Below are 23646 nucleotides of genomic sequence, written 5' to 3'. Positions count from 1 at the left end.
GGTGGGGGTGGTTCATAGCCGGTGCTGGCAGCGCCCACAGGCCTCCGTCCTTGGGCTGGGTCCTGACCAGCGGTGGGAAATAAATGATCCAGCCTCGGGGAGATTACGGGTTAGGAAGGGAGCAGCTCTGCAATGGGGGGGGGGGCAATCCACTTCCAAATACACTGCAAGTGGGGGTGGGGGGTTAGGACAGCAACGCTGGCTCTCCCCATCTGCCACTTGGCGGCAGCACGGCAGGGGCAGGCCCGGGAAGGACAGTTCAGGGAGGGGGGTTCCTGCGGGAGGTCAGGCTGAAGGTAGGATGGGGGTTGTGGAGAAGTCACCCAGGGCGCTGTGTGTCAGCAGGGGAGGCAGGGCCCTGCAGTGGGACACATGGGGTGAAGTCAGGGTGAGGAGGCAGCCAACTCACACGGTGCAATTCAACATCAGCATCCCCCACGAAGCCACTGCTGGGGTCAGAATAGAGCAACACCGATCCCTGTGCCCCCCTCCTCGGGGCCTGGCAGTGAACCCCCCCCCCCCCCGCAGGGGTTCAGAGCTTTCAAGGGCCTTGGCCCCATCTCCCCACAGGGCCCCTTCCCCCCGCGGTGTGGCCTCCGCCCGCCCTGGGACTGGGGGGGGTCTGTGAGTGCAGGAGCCCGGCCTTGCCCCGGCGCTGGAGCGAGGGGGGGGGCTTCTCCCCCAGCCTGCATCTGCCCTGGGAGCGCCGTGATTGGCTGCTGGGGCTCCCGTGCGCGCTCACGCTGGTCTGGCGGGGGCGCGCGAGGGGGAGCGTGGGGAGCCTGAGCACCGCCCCCGGCTCCGCGCGCCCCAGGGCAGCCGCCGGGGATCGCCCCGCCCAGCGTGGGGCGCCGGGCCGGGCCGGCCCGAGGCCTCTGTCGGGGGGGGGGGGGGCGGGCACGGGCTGGGGGCGTGGCCTAGGCCCGACCCCGCCCAGGGCAGACTGGGGAGATGGGTCGGAAACAAGAGGGAGTGTGGGCTATATTGGCAGAGAGAAAGGAGAGTCAGGACAAAACTGGGAGGAAAGATCAAACCAGTATCTTAGATGCCTATATACAAATGCGAGAAGTATGGGGAATAAGCAGGAAGAACTGGAAGTGCTAATAAATTAATACAACTATGACATTGTTGGCATCACTGAAACTTGGTGGGATAATACACATGATTGGAATGTTGGTGTGGATGGGTACAGCTTGCTCAGGAAGGATAGACAGGGGAAAAAGGGAGGAGGTGTTGCCTTATATATTAAAAATGTACACACTTGGACTGAGGTAGAGATGGACATAGGAGACGGAAGTGTTGAGAGTCTCTGGGTTAGGCTTAAAGGGGCAAAAAACAAGGGAGATGTCATGCTAGGAGTCTACTACAGGCCACCTAACCAGGTGGAAGAGGTGGATGAGGCTTTTTTCAAGCAACTAACAAAATCATCCAAAGCCCAAGATTTGGTGGTGATGGGGGACTTCAACTATCCGGATATATGTTGGGAAAATAACACAGCGGGGCACAGACTATCCAACAAATTCTTGGACTGCATTGGAGACAACTTTTTATTTCAGAAGGTTGAAAAAGCTACTAGGGGGGAAGCTGTTCTAGACTTGATTTTAACAAATAGGGAGGAACTCGTTGAGAATGTGAAAGTAGAAGGCAGCCTGGGTGAAAGTGATCATGAAATCATAGAGTTTGCAATTCTAAGGAAGGGTAGAAGGGAGAACAGCAAAATAGAGACAATGGATTTCAGGAAGGCAGATTTTGGGAAGCTCAGAGAGCTGATAGGTAAGGTCCCATGGGAATCAAGACTGAGGGGAAAAACAACTGAGGAGAGTTGGCAGTTTTTCAAAGGGACACTATTAAGGGCCCAAAAGCAAGCTATTCCGCTGGTTAGGAAAGATAGAAAATGTGGCAAAAGACCACCTTGGCTTAACCACGAGATCTTGCACGATCTAAAAAATAAAAAGGAGTCATATAAAAAATGGAAACTGGGACAGATTACAAAGGATGAATATAGGCAAACAACACAGGAATGCAGGGGCAAGATTAGAAAGGCAAAGGCACAAAATGAGCTCAAACTAGCTATGGGAATAAAAGGAAACAAGAAGACTTTTTATCAATACATTAGAAGCAAGAGGAAGACCAAAGACAGGGTAGGCCCACTGCTTAGTGAAGAGGGAGAAACAGTAACAGGAAACTTGGAAATGGCAGAGATGCTTAATGACTTCTTTGTTTCGGTCTTCACCGAGAAGTCTGAAGGAATGCCTAACATAGTGAATGCTAATGGGAAGGGGGTAGGTTTAGCGGATAAAATAAAAAAAGAACAAGTTAAAAATCACTTAGAAAAGTTAGATGCCTGCAAGTCACCCGGGCCAGATGAAATGCATCCTAGAATACTCAAGGAGCTAATAGAGGAGGTATCTGAGCCTCTAGCTATTATCTTTGGAAAGTCATGGGAGACGGGAGAGATTCCAGAAGACTGGAAAAGGGCAAATATAGTGCCCATCTATAAAAAGGGAAATAAAAACTACCCAGGTAACTACAGACCAGTTAGTTTAACTTCTGTGCCAGGGAAGATAATGGAGCAAGTAATTAAGGAAATCATCTGCAAACACTTGGAAGGTGGTAAGGTGATAGGGAACAGCCAGCATAGATTTGTGAAGAACAAATCATGTCAAACCAATCTGATAGCTTTCTTTGATAGGATAACGAGCCTTGTGGATAAGGGTGAAGCGGTGGATGTGGTATACCTAGACTTTAGTAAGGCATTTGATACGGTCTCGCATGATATTCTTATTGATAAACTAGGCAAATACAAATTAGATGGGGCTACTATAAGGTGGGTGCATAACTGGCTGGATAACCGTACTCAGAGAGTTGTTATTAATGGTTCCCAATCCTGCTGGAAAGGCGTAACGAGTGGGGTTCCGCAGGGGTCTGTTTTGGGACCGGCTCTGTTCAATGTCTTCATCAACGACTTAGATATTGGCATAGAAAGTACGCTTATTAAGTTTGCGGATGATACCAAACTGGGAGGGATTGCAACTGCTTTGGAGGACAGGGTCATAATTCAAAATGATCTGGACAAATTGGAGAAATGGGCTGAGGTAAACAGGATGAAGTTTAACAAAGACAAATGCAAAGTGCTCCACTTAGGAAGGAAAAATCAATTTCACACATACAGAATGGGAAAAGACTGTCTAGGAAGGAGTACGGCAGAAAGGGATCTAGGGGTTATAGTGGACCACAAGCTAAATATGAGTCAACAGTGTGATGCTGTTGTAAAAAAAGCAAACATGATTCTGGGATGTATTAACAGGTGTGTTGTGAGCAAGACACGAGAAGTCATTCTTCCGCTCTACTCTGCTCTGGTTAGGCCTCAGCTGGAGTATTGTGTCCAGTTCTGGGCGCCGCATTTTAAAAAAGATGTGGAGAAATTGGAGAGGGTCCAGAGAAGAGCAACAAGAATGATTAAAGGTCTTGAGAACATGACCTATGAAGGAAGGCTGAAAGAATTGGGTTTGTTTAGCTTGGAAAAGAGAAGACTGAGAGGGGACATGATAGCAGTTTTCAGGTATCTAAAAGGGTGTCATAAGGAGGAGGGAGAGAACTTGTTCACCTCAGCCTCTAAGGATAGAGCCAGAAGCAATGGGTTTAAACTGCAGCAAGGGAGGTTTAGGTTGGACATTAGGAAAAAGTTCCTAACTGTCAGGGTGGTTAAACACTGGAATAAATTGCCTAGGGAGGTTGTGGAATCTCCATCTCTGGAGACATTTAAGAGTAGATTAGATAAATGTCTATCAGGGATGGTCTAGACAGTATTTGGTCCTGCCATGCGGGCAGGGGACTGGACTCGATGACCTCTCGAGGTCCCTTCCAGTCCTAGAATCTATGAATCTACGACCCGCAGCGCAGGGGCTGTTTCCGGTGGGGGCGGCGCTCCAGCTCCGCGGCGCTTCCGGCTCAGGGTCGTGACCCCTGTGACCGGATATCACTTGGGCCCTGCGAGCTCCCCCCTTTCCGTCTCTCCTGAGGAGCGCCGCCCCCTCCCTGCTCGGCCCCCGTAGCCCGCTCCGCGCGGTGCACCCTGGGAAGCAGGCGGACCCCGGCTCCTCTCCAAGATGGCGGCGCTGTCGGCGGCCCGGTGCCTGGTGCTGCGGACCCGGGGCGGCTCCCTGCTCCCGCCGCCCCCCGGGCCCCGCCTGCGGCCCCCCCAGGTGAGCCCCGCCGGCCGCCCGCTCCGCGCCCCCGGGCCGCGCCCCCCGGCTCTGCGCCCGGCCCGGCCCTGAAGGTCACCGGGACGCGGCGCCCGCGGGCACGGACCGGGCTGGGGGGGGGCCGGGGCCGCCCCTGGGGAAAGTCCTGGGCAGCTTCCCCGCCCGGTCGGCCCGGTCCCCCCCCCGGTCCGGTCGGCCCGGGCCCCCTCTCCCCCCCCCCCCGCCCGGTCGGCCCGGGCCCCCTCTCTCCCCCCCCCCCGGTCCGGTCAGCCCCGGGCCCCCTCTTCCCCCCCCCGGGTCTGGTCGGCCCGGGCCCGGGCGTTGCGGCGGGTCCGTGGTTGGCGGCCGGTGCAGTGGGCGGGCGGCCCCCGCAGTTGTGCTCCCGGCGGTGGGGGCCCCAGGCCGGCCCAGAGCCGGATCGGGACCCTCTGTAGCCTCGGGAAGTCCTGGGGCGGGAGCGAGTCCCGCGTCGCTGCTGGTTACTCCAGGGCCCCCGCCCGCCGGGCCGGCTGCGCCGGGCATGTCCCCTGGGCCCGAGCCATCGACAGGCGCGAGACTCCGCCGCTTTCGGGCTCGTCCTTGCGGGTCGGGGGGCGCGTGGGGATTGACCGGATACCGGGGCCTTAGTTGGGTTTCAGCCTCACGTGTGTCCGAGGTGTGACCTGCTGCAGGTCCCTGGCGTGTCTCTGTCAGGCGGCGGCACCACAGCAAGGCTCTGCCTGGGGTCAGGCCGGAGTTTCTGAGCTGGGGCAGCTGGCTGGGGTGTGAGGCCGGCTCGGCCTGTCCGCGCTCCCAAACTACGCCGCTCGTTTCCTTCCACAAACAAAGGGTGTGTTCGGTAATACTCTTCAGAGGCTTTGGATCAAACCTGTCACTGACCCCATAACTAAGGGGCTCTCCGTGGGGGCTGCATTGTACAGGTATCTCCCCGCAGGAGCTCGCAGCGTCCGCTTGTGTGTTGGGGAAGTGGGAGCTTTCAGAGAGGTCAGGTGAACGTCTTCAGTCTATCTACCCTGTCGTTTAGAAGCACGTCTGAAAGCCCTGGCTTTTCCCTTGTATTTAAACGTAGGCTACTTCTGGACGTGCGCAGATTCTCACTAGGGAGTTTGTTGTGCTTTCCTGAGAGTTGTGGTGCTGTCCTGTAGCTGGGTTGATGATGAGGAACTCACATCTGTTACCTGGGCATCGTCCTCTGTATTATTCTGCACCTAGTGAGAGCGGCATCAAATACTTGGCATTTTGCATCTTCCCAGCACTGAGGAATTATGAATGAATTCTTCTTTCTCTACTAAGGTGTGTCAGGGTCATCACTCCCATCTTACAGTCAACATGGTGTTATGAAACCTGAGTTTATTCTTTTAATAGATTCCAAGGTCCGAAAGGATCGTTGTGATCATCTGGTCTGACTGCCTGTGTAACGCGGGCCAGACGCCAGCCCCAAGATCATTCCTAGAGCTGAAGTTTAAAAAAAAAACCCAGTCGTGATTTAAAAATCATCAGTGATGGAGCATCCACCACAACCCTTGGGAAATGGTTCCAGTGGTTCGTTACCCTCCTGTTAAAAATTCACACTTTATTTCCTGTCAGAATTTGTCTAGCTTCAGCTTCCAGTGACTGGCTCATGTTAGGGGTGGGCAAACTTTTTGGCCTGAGGGCCACATTGGGGGTTCTGAAACTGTATGGAGGGCCGGGTAGGGAGGGCTGTGCCTCCCCAAACACCCTGGCCCCTGCCCCCTATCTGCCTCCTCCCACTTCCCGCCCCCTGACTGCCTCTCTCAGAACCCATGGACCCATCCAGCCCTCCTCCCCCCGCCCCGCTCCTTGTCCCCTGACTGCCCCCCCCGGAACCCCCACCCCATAACTTCCCCCCTGGACCCCACCCCCTATCCAACCCCCCGTCCTCTGACTGCCCTGACCCCTATCCATATCCCCTGACAGGCCCCCCGGGACTCCCACGCCTATCTAACCACCCCCTGTCACCTGACTGCCCCTGGAACCCCCTGCCCCTTATCTAGTCCCCCGCCCCCTTACCATGCCGTTCAGAGCACCAGGATTGGCAGCCGTGCCGCCCGGCCAGAGCCAGCCACACCGCCGTGCAGTCTAGAGCACTGGGGCAGGCTGGAGGCTCTCGCAGCCACGCTGCCCTGCAGGAGCTCGCAGCCTCGCTGCCCAGAGCACTGGCGGCACAGTGAGCTGAGGCTGCAGGGGAGGCGAGGACAGCGGGGCAGGAGCTGGGGGCTAGCCTCTCTGGCCGGGAGCTCAAGGGCTGGGCAGGAGGGTCCCGCGGGCTGGATGTGGTCCGTGAGGTGTAGTTTGCCAACCTCTGTGTTAGACCTTCCTCTGCTAGATTGAAGAGCCCATTATTAAATATCTGTCCCCCATATAGGTACTTATAGACTGATCAAGTCACCCCTTAAACTTCTCTTTGTGAAGCAAAATAGGTTGAGATTGCAAGTTTGATAAAGGTAATTGCATAGCTGTAATATGTAGATTTTTGTAAGGTATTTGGCTAAGTAGCATACAACATTCTGATAAACTAGCACTGTATGGTATCAGTAGAATACGTGTCCTCTGAAAACGTACAGAGAGGGGCCACAAAATGATGAGGGGTATGGAACAGCTTCCATATGAGGAGAGATTACAAAGACTGAGACTTAAAAAGTTAGAAAAGAGACGACTGGGGCGGGGGTATAATAGAGGGCTATAAAATCACGAATGGGGCAGAGAACATGAATAAGGAAGTGTTATTTACCACTTTGTAGAACACAAGAACTAGGGGTCGCCCAATGAAATGAATAGGCAGCAGGCTTAAAACAAAAGGAAGTATTTCTTCACACAACGCACAGTCAACCAGTGGAACTCCTCCTTGCTTGGATTGTTGTGAAGGCCAAAAGACTAACTGGAGTCAAAAAAGAATGAGAAGTTCCTGGAGGGCAGGTCCATCAATGGCTATTGGCCAAGATGGTCACGGATGAAACCCCATGCTCTGGGTGTCCCTAGCCTCCGTTTGCCAGAAGCTGTGACTGTCCGACAGGGATGGATCACTTGATGATTCCCTGGTCTGTTCATTCCCTCTGGGCACCTGGCATTGGCCACTGTCAGCAGACAGAACGCTGAGCTAGATGGACCATTAGTCTGCCCCAGGATAGCCGTTCTTATGTTAAATGAACTAACAGCGGGCTAAGTGAGAGATCTGCGAAAGTAGTTGTGAGTGGGGAAACCATCCGTAAATGGGGGAGTCTGGTAGTGTTCCTCAGGGATCAGTGCTAGGCCTGACGCTATTTAACTCGTTCCTCAAGGACCTGCGAGAGTAATAAGATCACTGCTAACAAAACTTGTGGCTGAGTGGTGAATGGTGCTGAGGACAGGCCAGTTGTACAGAGATCTGGATCGCTTGCTAAGCTGGGCCCGTTCAAACAAATGCAACCAAATGGGAAGTTACACCTTTAGGAACCAGCAGTGCAGGCCTGAGCTACAGGCTGGGGAATTACAGCAGTGCCTTTGGAGAAGATCTAGGAATCCTAGGGGATGAGCAACTCGGCAGAAGTCTGCTGTGCCAGAAAGCTAATGCGCTCCACCCCGGATGTGTAAATGGGGAGTAGTGAGTAGGAGCGGGGAGGTGATTTTACCTCTAGCTGTGGTATTGCTGAGACGGACACTGGAACGCTGCGTCCACATTTAAAAAGCATGTTGAAAAATTGGAGAGAAAAGAGCCATAAAAATGATTCATGGGCTGGAGAAAATGCCTTAAGGAGCTCAATCTGTTTAGTTTACGGAAGCGTGAGAGGTGATTTGATCAGTGTGTAAGGACTGTCACAGGGAAAAACACCAGGTGCTAACGCACTCCTTGATCTAGTAGGGTTGCGTCTGGAAGCTGGAGCAAGACACAGTCAGGTGAGAAACTAAAAAACAAACAGCACAGATGTTTCGCGGTGAGGGTGGTGAACCACTGGGACAGACTCCCCAGGGAGACAGAGTCTCCACCTACCTTTCTATGTTAAGGCCTAAATTGACTGTAATCTGTTAATCATTTAAACTCAGTATAAAACAGCGTTAAGCTGTACACATTCTAAGGAAAGTCAAACCACGGAACTAGTGGGGTGAAGTCTCCGGCTAAGGACTGGAAACCAGTTTGTTGACGTGCTAGACCTGCTTTGGACAGCAGCAGCCTGTTCTGCAGGTGCAGAGAGAATATTGTCTTAATTTCAGTCCATTCCTCCAGTTCAGTGACTAGTTCATTCAAAGGTAAGAAACCAGTTGGGAGCTGAAAAAGCAGGAAAACTTTTTCCCTCTTCCAATCTACGAATAAAAACCAGGTGAGAGAGGATGAGATCGATTAGCTCTAAAATCCTGACGGTTTCTGGTCACCACATGCATCAGTTCAATTAATTAACTACAGATAATATGTCCTTTGTTTAACACCTGAGTTAGTTTTAAATAAAACACATACATAAGGCAAACAATTGATCGAGGTGTCCCTCACACTCAAGGTAGTTTTATTTAAACTAATAAAAAATTTAAAAATACTGTTATGTGCATTTTAATTAAATTCCAAATTCTATCCAAATAGAGCTTGATCCAAATCACACTACAAATGTAACCTAGTAAATAAATGTGCCATTCGCAATTTTCTAACATAATAAATCAGGAAAGGCGGGGTCTGTTCCGGTTCTGGCGTGGTGTCGTGGTTATAGACAATCTAGCCACCCCTGTGAATGTGGCACATGCATTGTGAGAGGCGGTATGGCCAAGAGTTGAGCCTGTCCTATTTCAGTCCCTCTCACCTGCTGCTCATGCCTCACCCCTTCACTCCTGCCCATGTGGAGGCTGCACTGTGTGACCCTGCCCAGGAGATGCTGTGGGCCTGGGCCTGGGCCTTACTCCCACCATGGACGCACATGGGTCAGCTCCCTTGAGGGCTATTGGGCCTGGGCTTTCCATAGTCCTGCCTGCTGCTCCCCATGTAGAGAAGAGGGGAAGTTGCTGGTCCCAGAGACACCCCCATCTCTGTGTCTGGTGAGGGATGGACTGAGAGACCCAGACTCACCCCATGTGCCTGGTGCTGGCTGACTGGCTTAAACCGAATCCATCCGGCAGGGAGCTCTGGAGAGCCACAGCCCACCCACCTGCTTCCTCCCAGCCCTACCCCTACGGTGCAAGTGCTCCACATCCCCTGCTAGGGGCTGCCACTCAGACACCTGAAATTTCAGCTCCTTGCTCCTGACTCAGCTGGGCCCTTCCCAGTCTGTGTGGAAGGGGGACTCTGCTTCCTTCTGCTCGGGTGGGAGCAGGCCAGTGGCTCCTGCCTCTCCAGAGAGACGGAGGGCACCCAGGGCTGAGCAGGCCGTGCCGTGCTTGGAGGCATATTGCATCCCATGCACCCGCAGGCTGCCTGCTCCCCCACCCTCCTCTCCTGGGGCGGGGGAAGGTTCCAAAGGCTGGAGCCGGGTCCCTCTGGCAGCACCAACCACCCGCCGGCGTGGACTCTGGGGAGTGTGGCGGGGGCCGCAGAGGCGGGTGCCCCATGCTGGAGCTGGCCGGGTGGGTGACCGGCTCTCGTCCATCTTCCAGGCCAGCATGTCGTCGCTGTCCGGCATGTCCCGTGGCAGGAAGGTGGCGCTGTCTGCGCTGGGCGTGCTGGCTGCCGGCGGCGCTGGGCTGGCCCTGGCTCTCCACACGGCTGTGAGTGCCAGTGACCTGCAGCTGCACCCTCCCAGCTACGCCTGGAGCCACAACGGCCTGCTGGCCTCCCTGGATCACAGCAGGTAGGTGAGGGGGAGCGGACGGAATGAACCCGTGGCTGGAGGGAGGGAGCCCGGGGGCGAGCGGGCAGCCCGGGGGCGAGCGGGCAGCCCCCGGCAGGGGGTCAGAAGCTGCATCCCTGGGGTGACAGGTCAGCCCCACGACTCTTGGCTCTCGCTGGCCCTTGGCTGATGTGCATGTTCCCCCAGGGAATGCTGGGGGCCTGGCTCTGCTCCTCCAGCCCCCTCCCACTCAGAGCCCTGGGGAGCAGACAGGCAGAGGGGCTCACGGCCACCTCCCTCTTCCCAGCATCCGGCGCGGCTACCAGGTGTACAAGCAGGTGTGTGCCGCCTGCCACAGCATGGAGTACCTGGCCTTCCGCAATCTCGTCGGCGTCACCCACACCGAGGCTGAAGCCAAGACCCTGGCCGAGGAGGTGAGACTGACTGTGGTGGGGACACTCCGGGGGGGGGGGGGGGGGGATCCACACCCCAGCTCTGGCAGCTGGCTCCTGCTGGCTGGTGTGTGCTGGAAGTGGCGGGAGGAGCTGGACTCGCTACCATGTGAGTGCCTCCCAGGCCCTGGCTGGGGGGAGACGGCCTGGGTGATGGGGAGCTGGCCCCTCCCAGTCATGGGCTGCCTGGGCCCCAGCCTAGTGCTCTGTGTCTGTGAGGCACAGAGGGTCCAGCCTGGTGCTCGGTCTCTGCGCCCTGACGGGGTGCGGTGGGCCCCTGGGCCCAGCTCAGAGCTTTCTGTGGGATGTGGGGGGCCCCTGGGCCCGGCTCAGAGCTTTCTGTGGGATGTGGGGGGCCCCTGGGCCCGGCTCAGAGCTTTCTGTGGGATGTGGGGGGGCCCTGGGCCAGGCTCAGAGCTCTCTGCAGGACGCGGGGGCTCAGGGCTCTCTCGTGCCAGGCGGAGGTGGTCGATGGCCCGGATGAGAAGGGCGAGATGTTCACGCGCCCAGGCAAGCTCTCCGATTACTTCCCCAAGCCCTACCCCAACCCTGAGGCGGCGCGAGCGGCCAACAACGGGGCGCTGCCCCCAGACCTGAGCTACATCACCAGCGCCAGGTGAGGCTCCCTCGGGCGGGACTGCACCTGGGCCAGGAGCCCAGGGCTGCGGCTGAGCAGGTGGTATCCGGGGAGGAGCGCAGTACCTGGTCTCCCAGGTGTGCTGGAGCAGTGCATGCTGGGACTGACTAGAGCTGGGGACAAGCTGAGTCCAGGTGGCTGCTCTGTCCTGCTGGCCCTGAGACCCCCAGTGAGGCCTAGTGCCCCCCACTCCCCCGCCCAGCCAGCAGGAGAATCAGAGGCTCCTTCCAGCCCCTCCCGCTTCCTCCCCCATCTCGGGGTGTCAGCGACCGTCAGAGGTCGGGATTCCACAGGCACCTGCCAGGCCCCCCCTGGCCTGGGGGGGGAGGGGGAGGGGCAGGGCAGCCGCACAGCCTGGCTGCTCTGGCCTGGGATCTCACCTGGTCTTGTCTTTCAGGCACGGGGGTGAGGACTATGTGTTCTCCCTCCTGACCGGCTACTGCGACCCACCCACTGGGGTGTCCATCAGGGAAGAGCTGCACTACAACCCCTACTTCCCGGGGCAGGCCATCACCATGGCGCCCCCCATCTACAACGAGATCCTGGAGTTCGAGGACGGTAAGAGGCGCTCTGTGCTGGGAGGCCCCCCCATCCCCCCAAGCCAGCCTGCTGCAGGGCTCCTGTCCCAGGGCGGGGCTCCTGTCCAGCCAGGCTGGCCCCAACCTGCTCTTGGCGCGGGTCGCCTGCAGACCCCACTCTCGGCCCAGGCGCATGGTGCCGGGTGCCTGCGGACCCCGCTCTCGGCCTGGGTGCGGGGCACCTGCTGACTCTGCTCTCTCCCAGGGACCCCAGCCACCATGTCCCAGATAGCGAAAGACGTGTGCACGTTCCTGAGGTGGGCAGCGGAGCCGGAGCACGATCACCGCAAGCGCATGGGAATGAAGGTCAGTGCCTGCCCCCCGTGGCACTGAGGAGAAGGGCTCCTCTCTGGGGGACCTGGGGCCGGTGGAGTGCCCTGGACTGGAGAGAGGAGCCCAGCCTGGGCTGCTGGCAAGGCTGGGCATGTGTCTGAGCGATTCCTGCCGGCCCTCGCCCTGGCCAGCGCATCAGGTCCATGCACTGCTGGGGGAAGGCGCTCGGAAGCAGGGCAGGGTCTAACTCCTTCCCTTCCCTTCCCAGATGCTGATGATGATTGGCCTCCTGGCACCCCTTTGCTACTACCTGAAGCGCCACAAGTGGTCTGTACTAAAGAGCAGGAAAATTGCGTACCGGCCCCCCAAGTAAGCACTGGATCGCAGCAGGCCGCCCCGTGGGCCTTGGCCACCCAGCCGCCACACGACCCCTCCCGGGACAGGAACGTATGTACAGCTGGACGGACAGACGGGTACAGCCCACTCCTCATGACGCGTTACTCTTATTTAATGTCCTCTCCCCCGGACACAGCCGCTCGCCTGCTAGGCCTGGGAACGGACTCTGGGAAGGGGGGGGCGCCTGCTGTGTGCACGCGCCCGCTGGGGGGCAGAAATAAACCTTCAATCTTCAGTGGGAAAGTGTGGTGTGGTGTGTTGGCCTAGGCCCTGCCCATGGGGCCCTCGCCTTCCCCTGCCCCGTCTCATTCCCGCCCCAGCTCCCTGCCTGGGGGGAACCCAGTACAGCCAAAGGGGAAGGCCTGTGTGTAATGGTGGCATTTATTAAACGGTTCTGTTCCCCGAGCAGTGTCTGTCTGAGTTGTGTGGGGGCCCAGCACTCCCTTTATTGAGGGAGGTGCTGGTAGAGGCTGCTTCCTGACCCCCCACATGGCAGTGGGGAGGGGGGCCCCACTCTCTCCCTCAGACTTCATGGAGAGCAGCCCCCTCCCTCTTCCCAGCATGCTGCAGGGAGGGGCACTGCACAAAGGCCTGGCTGGGGTCCTCAGTGCCCTTCCCCTTGCAGTGGGGGTGGGGCAGTCCAGTTACCCCAGCTCTTAGCCACTGCCTCTAGCATTGCAGGGGCTGCAGTGCCCTACGGCCTGGGCAGAGGGGGCCAGTTGCTGCCCCTGTGCCTCCAACAGATGTGTGTTGCTGTGCAGGGGGGTGACTGCCTCCCCAGAGCCAGACCAGCCTAGCTGGCACTGGCCCCATCTCCACGAGCTGGCACTGCCCAGCCAGCTGCTGGATTCCTGCAGGAGCAGCCAGGCTGATCTCTGCCCTGCCCGCTGGCGGCGGCACCGTTCACAGCCTGCGCTGCCCAAAGGCGCAGAGGGCGCAGCTGGGGCCTTTTGGTAAAACTGCCTTTTCTCCCCCCTGCACTGTCCACAGCCCTGGGGCTGCTTCCTGCTCGAGGGCAGCCCACGCCTGCCCGCCTTCAAGGAGTCTGGCCGTGAGCTGGGCAGTGCCAGGCAGCCCGAGGAGTGAGAGGGAGGCTAGCCTGGAGCAGCCTGTGCTGGACTGGGGCGTCTCTGCCCCCTGCACATGACAGTAAGGGACAAGGGTGCAGCTTTCCTGGGCCCCAAGGGGCTGGTGTCTCCAGGACCTGCCCCTGCAGCCCAAGGAACCTCCCAAGGCAGGTGTGGGGAACAGCTGGCCTCTGTAACACCCCTCTCCCCCTGAGGTAGTTACGGGGAGCTCCCTGGGTCTGGGGAGGCACTCAACAGCCCCAGGCCAGGGTCCAGGGCAAGTGAAGGTGAGGCCCAGGTTACATTTCAGGGGGGCTGAGGAGCTCTCTACACCAGCAGCATTACCGCGATTACCCCAGCCCTGCTTAGCCCCAGACCCACTCATGGAGCCTGGGGCCAGGCAGGCAGGTGCAGAGGCAGCTGCTGCTCTGAGAGCCTGACCCCAAACAGCTCCCACCCCGGCCTGCCCAGGGGCAGAGACAGGCCCAGTCTATGGCCCAGCAGAAAGACGGCCCTGGGCCAGACTGAGTGGGGGGAGCCCCCTCCAGGCATTGCACGCAGCTGGCAAGGGCTGGAAGCTCCCGCAGGAGCAGGGCACCTGCCTGACCGGGGCTGGAGGCTGCCGAGGGGGGGAGGCCCAGGCGCCGCGCAGGGAGCGCGCTCAGTGGCAGTTCTGGCAGTGCGGGTGACACCTCTGCCCATTGACGTTACAGCGACATCCTCCACTGGTGTCACCAGGGCCCTGGAGGGGAGGAGAGTGAGTCAGAGGGGTGGCGGGGGGGGGGGATGGACAACAGAGATACCTGCAGCATCTCCCCACCTCTCCATGGGGGCTGCATCCAAAGATGAGGAGCCCGAGCCAGCTCATCCCCTCTGGCCCCCGCGTGCAGCATGTCAGGGGCAGGGAGGGGAGGCTGCTGCTCCCGCATCCACACGTGCCTCAGGGCTCCATCCAGTTGGAGGAGGGGGGCGCCCCCTGTTCTGCCTGGCTCCAGGGGTGCTCCCCTCCTGCCCAGAGCCAACGACTGTAGCCCACGCTCCGTCTTCTAGCAGCTGGGGCAGAGCCTGGCAGGGGGCCAGGTCAGTAGCTCACAGGAGGGGAAATCTCCCTCTAGAGCCGGGGGAAGGGGCAGCCATGCAGCCTGCTCCTTGCACAACCTGCTATTCCCCAACCATGGCCCAGTTCCCCCCACATGAGCTCCGGGGGGGGGGGGGGGGGGGGAAGACAGCAGAGGGGCTCAGGCCCAGCCTGGGCAGGTGGGGGCAGTTCCCTGCCCTGGGGCAGGTGCTCGGGAGCCAGGGCTGCTGTCCTGTGACCACTCACCGCAGGCCCCCAGCGTGGCCCTTTGGTCACCCAGCAAATCTCCGTCTGGCAGACGGTGCAGCGGATCCAGTCGCAGCCATCCTTCTTCTGCACGATGATTTGGCACGCGGGGCAGTGCATGGCCTCGCCCGTCTGCACCAGTGTCTGCGGGGGGGAGGCAGCCGTTAGGGGAGACATGCACCCATCTTGGGATCCCCACACCCGCTGCTGGCAAAGGCCCAACCCTGGCTGCACTGCAAGGCCAGACAGCACTGAGCAAGACACGAGCCTGGAAACCTGCACGGAACCAAGGAGATCTGCAGAAGGGAGCCCACTAGCAGGGGGCTGTAGGTCAGGACCCTGGGGAATTGGCAGAGCTGGGGGGAGCCCAGGGCTGGACAAGCAGGGGGCTGGGGGGTTGGAATGAGGGGTGTTGGCAGAGCTGGAGGAGGGGGGAGCCCAGGGCTGGGCTAGCAGGGGCCGCAGGTTGGGAGTGAGGAACACTGGCAGAGCTGGGGGTTGCTCAGGGCTGGGCTAGCAGGGGGCTGCAGATCAGGATTGAGGGGTGTCAGCGGAGCTGGGGGGGAGCCCAGGGCTGGACAAGCAGGGGCTGTGGGTTGGGATGAGGAGTGTTGGAGGAGGGGGGCTGCAGGTTGGGATTGAGGGGTGTCAGCGGAGCTGGGGGGGGAGCCCAGGGCTGGACAAGCAGGGGCTGTGGGGAGTCCAGGGGTGGGAGTGGGGTTGGGAACTGCTAGCCCTGTTTTACAGGTGGGGCACAAGACCATACAGCAAATCCATGCCAGAGCCAGGCAGAGACCCTAGGTGTCCTGGTGCTCTCCTGTGCTGGGGCCGACATCGGGGGACGCGCTCTCACCTGCAGCATGTCGCTGGTCTGCTGGGCAGCAGTGTCATTGTGGGCCTGGAGCTGCAGGTCGGCCTGGTACTGGCGGCAGTCCTTCCCCTCGTGGATGACCTGGTGGGGATGAGAGTGGCAGCAATCAGCCCCCCCGGCCCTGCAGCAGCTGCTGGGTGAGTAGGCACTGGGCCGGCTGGGAGCCCCACACAGGTCCCCAGCTAGCCTGGCACTGCGCCAAGAGCCCCTGGCTATGGTGCTTGGGGTGGGAGTTTGGCTGGGCTTTGACCCCGGGACAAGGGCCAATCCCCTCTCAGGCGCCAGGGCCCCCTCTGCAGGGGGTACAGAGCTCTCCCAGCCACAGGGCAGGACCCAGGGCTTGGATATTGAGTGACTCGCCCCCTGCCCCAGCAACGCTGCAGCCCTTGGTTCTGCTCAAGCCTTCCCCCAGCACCTACACCTCAGCCTCCCTCCCGCCCCCACGGTCACCTCCTCCCACGGTGCTCCCTGCCCCGGAGCAGCCTCCTGCTCCCAAATCCTGACGGGCCCCTGGGATGAAGTAGGAATTTTGTATAATTTTATGATGCCCGTGTGTGCCTTAGTTTCCCTCTGCATCGCTCCCCAGTGGAGGAAGAGGGTTACGGCTGCTTGTGGGGGGCAGCACAGAACACAGGGTGGGGGTGGGGCCTGGCTGTCTGGGCCAGGAACTGGACCTGCTGGAAGCGACCCCATCTCAATGCAGAATCCCCCAGAGAGACTAGGAAGCCCAGCATCTAACCAACCAACCAACGACTCAGAGGAAGGTGGAGTCCCCCACCGCTCAGCAGGGACATGGGGCGGAGACCCCAGCTTGTGGCCAAAGGACGAGCCGTGAGCAGCCCGGGATGAAGCCTGGGGGCTCCCCAGGGACAGACTGACGAGGTCAGAGAGACCGAGCCTGGGACGCAGCCACTCCAGCTGGGCTGGCCGATTTGCTCCGGCTCGGCAGACGGACGATGCTTTTACCTTCAGTTCTCTGTGCTGAGCTAGGGCCGGCCAGGCCTGTCCCAGCTGACTAGTAAACCCTGCGCGGTTTGGAACCGCTGCCTGGGGCACTGCAAACGCTGGCTGGCGCAGTCGTCCCTGCAGAGCGGACGCGTTGCTCCCAGGGTCTGTCTCAGTGCAACCTGCAGGCCAGCGCTCCCAGCATGACACAGCAGAGCTGGAGCCCCCCAGGGGCTCAGTCCAGGAGGTGGTCAGACTGCTTCCCCCCCGAAGGAGGAGTGGGACCCGCTGGGGGACCCCATCACACTGAAAGGTGCCTCCAAGGGACTGTTCCCAAGCAGGAGCGTAGCACAGAGCCTGTGGCTCCCCGACGCTCCCAGAATCCTGAGATCACAAATCCTCTGCGTTAGGAATCAAGTCGTGGCACATTTTGCCCAACAGACGGCGCTGCCGTGTTGTGTGGGAAGCCCCCGGCTTTGCCCAGTCGGAGCGGTACAGAGTCCCGGTTTCACAGCCGTATGGAGGGGGTACAGCTCGACTAGATCCTGAACGTGGTTGTCGTGCCGAGAAGCCCGTGGCAGACGCGGCGATGCCAAGCCGGCGCGGAACTTCTGTGTGAGTGGGAGGATCCGGTGAGTATTGAACCCAAAGAGCAAAAGCTGGAGGCTGCTTTGACAGACGTAACGGGGATATTTACGGTCGCTCTGGCTATAGACTCCTGGGGCCATGGTCTACAGACGGCGCCTTTTCAGACCTGTCGCGAGGATGCCGCAAGACGTTCCGGAGAACGCTGTTCTCCGGGCAGCTCGGAACATCCGGGATAAAACTCCACCAGCCGAGGGGTGGAGGTGGCCTAGAGGCTGACCTGTGATGGGGGGGGGCATCAAGTCTGTTCTGACGCTTGCGGCCGCCCAGGAACGGACCAAATGGCCAACGATCGCTACAGCCAACCGCTCGGCTAAGCGCCGAGGAGAAACCCTCCAGTCCTGTCTTCATCTGGCTTTTGCCTTTGCCACTCCTCTGCCAGCCGGGGGGGAGAAGTTCAGGTTGAAATGCCAACTGCCCATGCCCACAGCCGTGCCCATCTCTCCCCCCGGACAGCTGGCACCTCCGCTTACCCTCTCCCAGGCCGGAGCCAGGGGAACTGCCGGCCGTCTCCCAGCACTGGCCGGCCTTCCCCTCCCGCTTAGTCCTGTGATAAGAGCCGGGCTGGACGGTAACTAGCTGGGAACCGCCAGCCTCCTGCCGCAGCACCACGGCCCTGCCCCCCTCCCCCTCCCTATCCTCCATGCTGCCCCCACTGCTCCGATCTCCCTCCACTTCCCCTGTCCTGCCCCCATTGTTTCAAGAACGGCCACACCGGGTCAGACCAAAGCTTCATCTAGCCCAGTGTCCTGTCTACCAACAGTGGCCAATGCCAGGTGCCCCAGAGGGAATGAACAGAACAGGGAATCATCCAGTGATCCATCCCCTGTCGCCCATTCCCAGCTTCTGGCAAACGGAGGCTAGGGACACCATCCCTGTCCATCCTGGCTAATAGCCATTGATGGACCTATCCCCTGTGAATTTATCTAGTTCCTTCTTGAACCCTATTAGTGTCCTGGCCTTCACAATATCCTCTGGCAAGGAGTTCCACAGGTTGACTGCATTGTGTGAAGAAATACTTCCTTTTGTTTGTTTTAAACCTGCTGCCTGTTACTTTCACTGGGTGACCCCTAGTTCTTGTGTTATGTGAACGGGTAAATCACACTTATTTATTTCCTCCACACCAGTCATAATTTTACAGACCTCAATCATATCCCCCCTTAGTTGTCTCTTTTCCAAGCTGTTGCCCTTTTCTGAAGCTTTTCCAATTCCAATGTATCTTTTTTGAGATGGGGCGACCAGATCTGCACACAGTATTCAAGATGTGGGCGTACCATGGATTTATATAGAGGCAATATGATATTTTCTGTATTATCTATACCTTTCCTAATTATTCCCAGCATTCTGTTTGCTTTTTTGACGCCGCTGCACATGGAGTGGATGTTTTCAGAGAACTATCCACAATGACTCCAAGACCTCTTTGCTGAGTGGTAATAGCTAATTTAGACCCCATCATTTTATATGTAGAGTTGGGATGATGTTTTCCAACGTGCATTACTTTGCATTTATCAACATTGAATTTCATCTGCCAGTCTGCTGCCCAGACACCCAGTTTTGAGAAATACTTTTGTAGCTCTTTTCTGCTTTGGACTTAACTATCTTGAGCAGTTTTGTATCATCTGCAAATTTTGCCACCTCACTGTTCACCCCTTTTCCCAGATCATTTATGAATATGTTGAATAGGATGAGGCCCAGTACAGACCCCTGGGGGACACCACTATTTATCTCTCTTCATTCTGAAAACTGAACATTTATTCCTAACCTTTGTTTCCTGTCATTTAACCAGTTACCGATCCATGAAAGGACCTTCCCTCTTATCCCATGACAGCTTACTTTGCTTAAGAGCCTTTGGTGAGGGACCTTGTCAAAGGCTTTCTGAAAATCTAAATACACTATATCCACTGGATCCCCCTTGTCCACATGCTTGTTGAGTTCTCTGGACCCCCCCTCCTCACCCTACCCCTGCTCCAGAAGCCCCGCCCCTCCCCTCCATCCTGCCCCCACTTTCCAGATCCCCCTCCTCTTTTCTCTCCCCCCATCCTACCCCCACTGCTGCAGGCCACCCTCCCCATCTCTCCATCCTGCCTCCCCGCTCCAGCCCCCCCTGCACTTCCCTCCCCAACCCCCTGCTCTGGTCTCCTCCCATGGTCCTGCTGCTCCGTATGTGGCCCTGGGGCGAGCACTGCGGGAATCCTGGGGCCAGTTCTGCTGTCCACAATTCAAGAAGGATGGTGATACATTGGGGAGGGTCAGAGAAGAGCCAGAGGAAGGATGAAAGGGTTAGAGACCTGCCTTAGAGCGAGAGACTCAGGGAGCTCCAGGTGTTTCACGTAACAAGGGGCAGGTGAAGGGGCAACTTGATCCCAGTCTGTAAGTACCCGCGTGGGGAACGGAGATTTGATCACAGGCTCTTCAGTCTAGCAGGAAAAGCCAATGGCTGGACGCTGAAGCCTGACACGTTCACACTGGAAATAGGACGTAGGTTTTTAACGGTGAGGAATTAACCATTGGAGCAATTTCTCAAGGCTGATGGTGGATGGTTTTAAATGCAGACGGGCTGTTTGTCTGACAGCTGGGCACTGGGGATGACTGGGGGCCATTCCCAGGCCCGTGCGAGGCAGGAGGTCACTAGAGGAGCACAATGGTCCCTGCTGCGGCCTACAGAAACGACACTCCCAGCATGCATTGCTCCATCCTGCTCCGCGGGGCCTGGCTGCTGGAGCACTGCGCTGCAGACTCCAAGGGACGGCGGCGGCAGCAGCAGGCGGGGCAGTGCTGCGGAGCCCCCTGTCCTGCCCCCCGGCCCTCCCCCGCAGGGCCCCCGGGGCTCACCTTGCAGAGCAGGCAGTTCAGGCCCTGGCAGATGGGGCAGCGGAACTCATTGACCGTGTCCTCGTAGATGCACCAGCCCTTGCAGTCCGGGGTTTTGCAGTGATAGCTGTTCTGGGTGCGTCTCTCCGCCGCCACCAGGCCCCGCTCCAGGAACCGCTTGTACTCCTCTGCTGACACCAGCTGTGGGCACAGAGCCCCGGGGAGGTCACGCCACTGCTGGCCATGCCCACCCCATGGCAGAGCCGTCAGGGGACAGGGATAGGCTGCAGGGGCCCCTTCTGGAAGCTCTGCCTTGACAGAGGGTGGCTGTGGGGCAGGGACTATCGGAGGAGGTGCTGGCCTGGCTCAAGTGTGCAGGTCCCCAAGATCGAAAGGGGGCCAAGCCTCTGGGATGCGATGGGAGGTCAGAGCGTCCCAGCAGGTCCCTGGCTCCCTGCCATCTGTCTGATAACATTTACCCCACTCCCCCCATCTCCCGCTGTGCCTCACCCTGAGAGCCGGGGCTGGTCCTAGGGAACAAGCCGAGATCCCTGCCCCGCAGCCGCCCATCCACCCGCTGGGGCCTGCAGGCCAGCTCCTGGGAGCTGGAGCCCCCCTTGCCCACTGCAGGGACTCACCGCCCGGACCTCCCGTTCCTGGAGCTTGCTGCTGCAGGCGTAGGTGTCGTCGCGGAAGGGGCAGGACACCTGGAGTTCCTGGCTGTAGCTGATCACCTGCCGCAGGCAGTCTCTGTGGGGACAGGGGGCAGTCACCCCAGAGAAGCCCTCGCCTAACCCAGCAGCTGCAGCCCCACAGTCTGAGCTCTCGGCCCCCGCAGCCCCATGAGGGCCCAAAGCCTGGCTCAGCCCCAGGCTCCCAGCACGGCGCCAGCAGCTGGGCCTCAGGAATGGAGTCTGAGCGCTGCATGGCAGGGACCAGGGAATGGACACTCGGGGGGAGCTGGTGGCTCCGGCCCGATCCCACCTTCTCCATCCCCTGCTCTGCAGCAGTCTCTGCCTCGCGGTGCCGACACGCTGTGGCTTGGGGGTGCAGGCAGGGCAGCCGTACCTGCAGAAGTTGTGCAGACACTCCCGGAGCAGCACCCCGTCCCCTGGTGCCATGGGCAGGTAGCAGATCCGGCACTCCATGGCCTCCTGGCTGGGCACCAGCGCCTCCTCCTCCAGCTGCAGCAACTGCTGGAAGTTCTGCAGACGCTCGTCCTCCAGGGCCTGCAGAACAGAGCCAGAGAGAGGTCAGGGGGGCAAGGAGCTCCCCCCGAGAGGGGCCAGGCCGCCCAGCGGGATGGGGGCGCTCCCCCTGAGAGGGACCGGGCTGCGCTGCCCACTAGGATGGGGGCAGCTCCCCCCAAGAGGGGCCAGGCCGCCCAGCGGGACGGGGGCGCTCCCCCCGAGAGGGGCCAGGCCGCCCAGCGGGGCCCCGGAGCTCCCCGTGAGAGGGACCGGGCTGCGCTGCCCAGCGGGATGGGGACGCTCCCCACGAGAGGGGCCAGGCCGCCTAGCGGGGCCCCAGAGCTCCCCCTGAGAGGGACCAGGCTGCACTGCCCAGCGGGATGGGGGCGCTCCCCCCGAGAGGGGCCAGGCCGCCCAGCCCAGCGGGATGGGGCGCTCCCCCCGAGAGGGGCCAGGCTGCGCTGCCCATCGGGATGGGGGCGCTCCCCCCTGAGGGGCCAGGCCACCCAGCGGGATGGGGGCGCTCCCCCCGAGAGGGGCCAGGCCGCCCGGCAGGATGGGGGCGCTCCCCCCGAGAGGGGCCAGGCTACGCCGCCCAGCAGGACAGGGGCACTCTCTGCCCAGTCCCTGCGGCAGGCCCATTTCAAATGTGCATTTTTGCTCCCACAGGTTCATTGAACTTAGGGCCTGAAGGGATCACGGTGGCCATCCAAACCTTGGGCATCACCTGGCCAGAGCCCTCCCCCAGTCACTCCCGCATGCAGCCCGTGGCTCCTGCCAAAGCCAGCCGGTCGGAAGGGGCGGTGGGGAGAATTCAGATGCTTCCAGTCAGGCTCTTTGCACTTCTTAATCTCAGACAATAAGCGCATTTCTCAGCTTGGGGGGGCTCCCCACTCCAGGGCCAGCCTGGGGCCTGGAGAAGCTGAGTCTGGGGCAGGAGGCTCTCAGCTGGACTGCACCTAACAGGCCCCAGCGGCGGCTGAAGAAGCCAGAGGTGCTCAGGAAGGAAAGCGTTCTCTGGCTGCGGCTGCCGGGAAAGAACCAATTAGCCCAGGGGAAGACTCCAGGGCTCCGGGTCAAGGCTGCAGAGGGCAGATGAGGGACTGCAGGAGGCGGCATGCCAGGAGCAGGATCTCAGGGCTGGGTGAAACACAGAGGCTGAGAAGAGCCACAGTGGAGAGCAGCTGAATAAAGGAAAGGAGAAAAAGGGGAACCCGGAGAACCCGATTTCTGCTCTTTCCCAGGGGGCAGCTCAGAATGACGAAAGCTCGAGGCTGCAAGGGCTCCGGCAAAGCACGGCCCAGCAGCAGAAAATCTCTAGCTCAGAAGAGAGGTGGAAAGAGCTGGAGTTGCCACTAGCTGAGAAGCCCCTCCCTGCCCAGTCCACGGGGGAACATGCCTGTGCTCAGGCAGAGGCTAGGAGCTGATGATACAGGCCTTCTCCCAGCGCCAGCAGGGGAGCTGCAGCAGCCCCGCAATAGTGACGGGTGGGGGGCAAGGACTCAGCGGGGTCCAGCCCGGCAGCCACACCAGGGAAATGGCCCCGAGGGCAGAGGAAGCCGCAGGGCCGAGAATGCTGGCCCTGAGCTGAGCACCGGAGCACACAGGGATGTACAGCGCAGCTGTGAGGCTGGGCTCAACACCAAAGCAGCGAGGGACCAAAAGGGACTCTGGGAGACTGTTTCAAAGAAGGTACATGGAGGCCACCAATGGAATGGGTGTCCCACAGTGCAAACGGGGAGACTGGGCAAGGGAGGTGTGGCCCCGCAGCCAGACTGGAGAGAGCAGAGAGAAGGGTTATTGTGGGTGATGAGAACTGGGCTGAAGTCCTCTCACAAAAACAGCCAGACTCAGAGTGCTGGCAGGCGTGGGAAGGAACGAGGGATGAGATTTTGACCCAAGCCGTCCAGAGAGAGCAGAAAGCGACCTGCCTCGGAGGAGAGGAACAGGAGAGTGAGAAGAAGCTGTCCAAGCTCCTGTGACGGTGCTGCCCGTAGGAGCTGGCTGAGGTCACTCAATCAGGGTGAACTGCAAACAGAACGGGGCAGACAAACCCCAGACGCTGGTGGTTATTTCAGTACTTAGATTTACCAAAACAGCTTCTATAGAACCTCACTGGTTACTCAGAAGTCCAAACAACGCAGTTCCCTTAAAGTGCCCAGCCTCAGGCCTCCGTCCAGACACACACGTCAGATATGATGCTGATTACTGAAAATCTGATCTCATCATAGAAAAGAAAAGGTTCTTCCAACCCCAAAGGATCAGCCACACCCCCAGGTCCAATTATAACTTAGATCTTACCCAAAACACACGCTTAGAGCCAATTCTTATTAACTAAACTAAAATGTATTAAAAAAGAAAAGAGAGAGAGTGTTGGTTAAAAGATCAATATACAGACAGACTTGAATTCAATTCTTGAGGTTCAGACACAGCAGCGATGAGCTTGTAGTTGCCAAAAGTCCTTTTAGAAATAGTCCAGAAGTTATAGTCCAATATCCATATTCAGGG

General features: G+C 59.1%; 2 protein-coding genes across 3 annotated transcripts in view; one reads left to right on the top strand and one right to left on the bottom strand.

Annotated features, from left to right (window-relative positions):
• The first annotated feature begins 4033 nt into the window (after positions 1-4033).
• On the top strand, positions 4034-12520 carry LOC101944277 (cytochrome c1, heme protein, mitochondrial). The gene is made up of 7 exons (XM_005291151.5): positions 4034-4205; positions 9777-9970; positions 10257-10383; positions 10860-11017; positions 11436-11596; positions 11822-11922; positions 12158-12520. The coding sequence occupies exons 1-7, from the start codon at positions 4110-4112 to the stop codon at positions 12260-12262; spliced, it is 942 nt and encodes a 313-aa protein (XP_005291208.1). The 5' UTR covers positions 4034-4109; the 3' UTR covers positions 12263-12520.
• Positions 12377-23646, bottom strand: part of SHARPIN (SHANK associated RH domain interactor) — a 49638-nt gene continuing 38368 nt past the window's right edge. For both annotated transcript variants that reach the window (XM_065582285.1, XM_042861291.2), the window contains exons 9-14: positions 21017-21177; positions 20587-20698; positions 19970-20149; positions 15530-15628; positions 14677-14820; positions 12377-14094 (exon numbers count right to left, since the gene is read on the bottom strand). In XM_065582285.1, the coding sequence (XP_065438357.1) occupies positions 14014-14094; positions 14677-14820; positions 15530-15628; positions 19970-20149; positions 20587-20698; positions 21017-21177 (777 nt within the window). In that variant the 3' untranslated portion in view covers positions 12377-14013. The remainder of the gene's footprint in view (positions 14095-14676; positions 14821-15529; positions 15629-19969; positions 20150-20586; positions 20699-21016; positions 21178-23646) is intronic.

Source organism: Chrysemys picta, chromosome 2 (assembly GCF_011386835.1).
Source record: "Chrysemys picta bellii isolate R12L10 chromosome 2, ASM1138683v2, whole genome shotgun sequence".
Lineage (NCBI taxonomy): Eukaryota > Metazoa > Chordata > Testudines > Emydidae > Chrysemys > Chrysemys picta.
The sequence above is the reverse complement of the archived record's forward strand: the minus strand, read 5'-3'. Positions and strand labels throughout refer to the sequence as shown.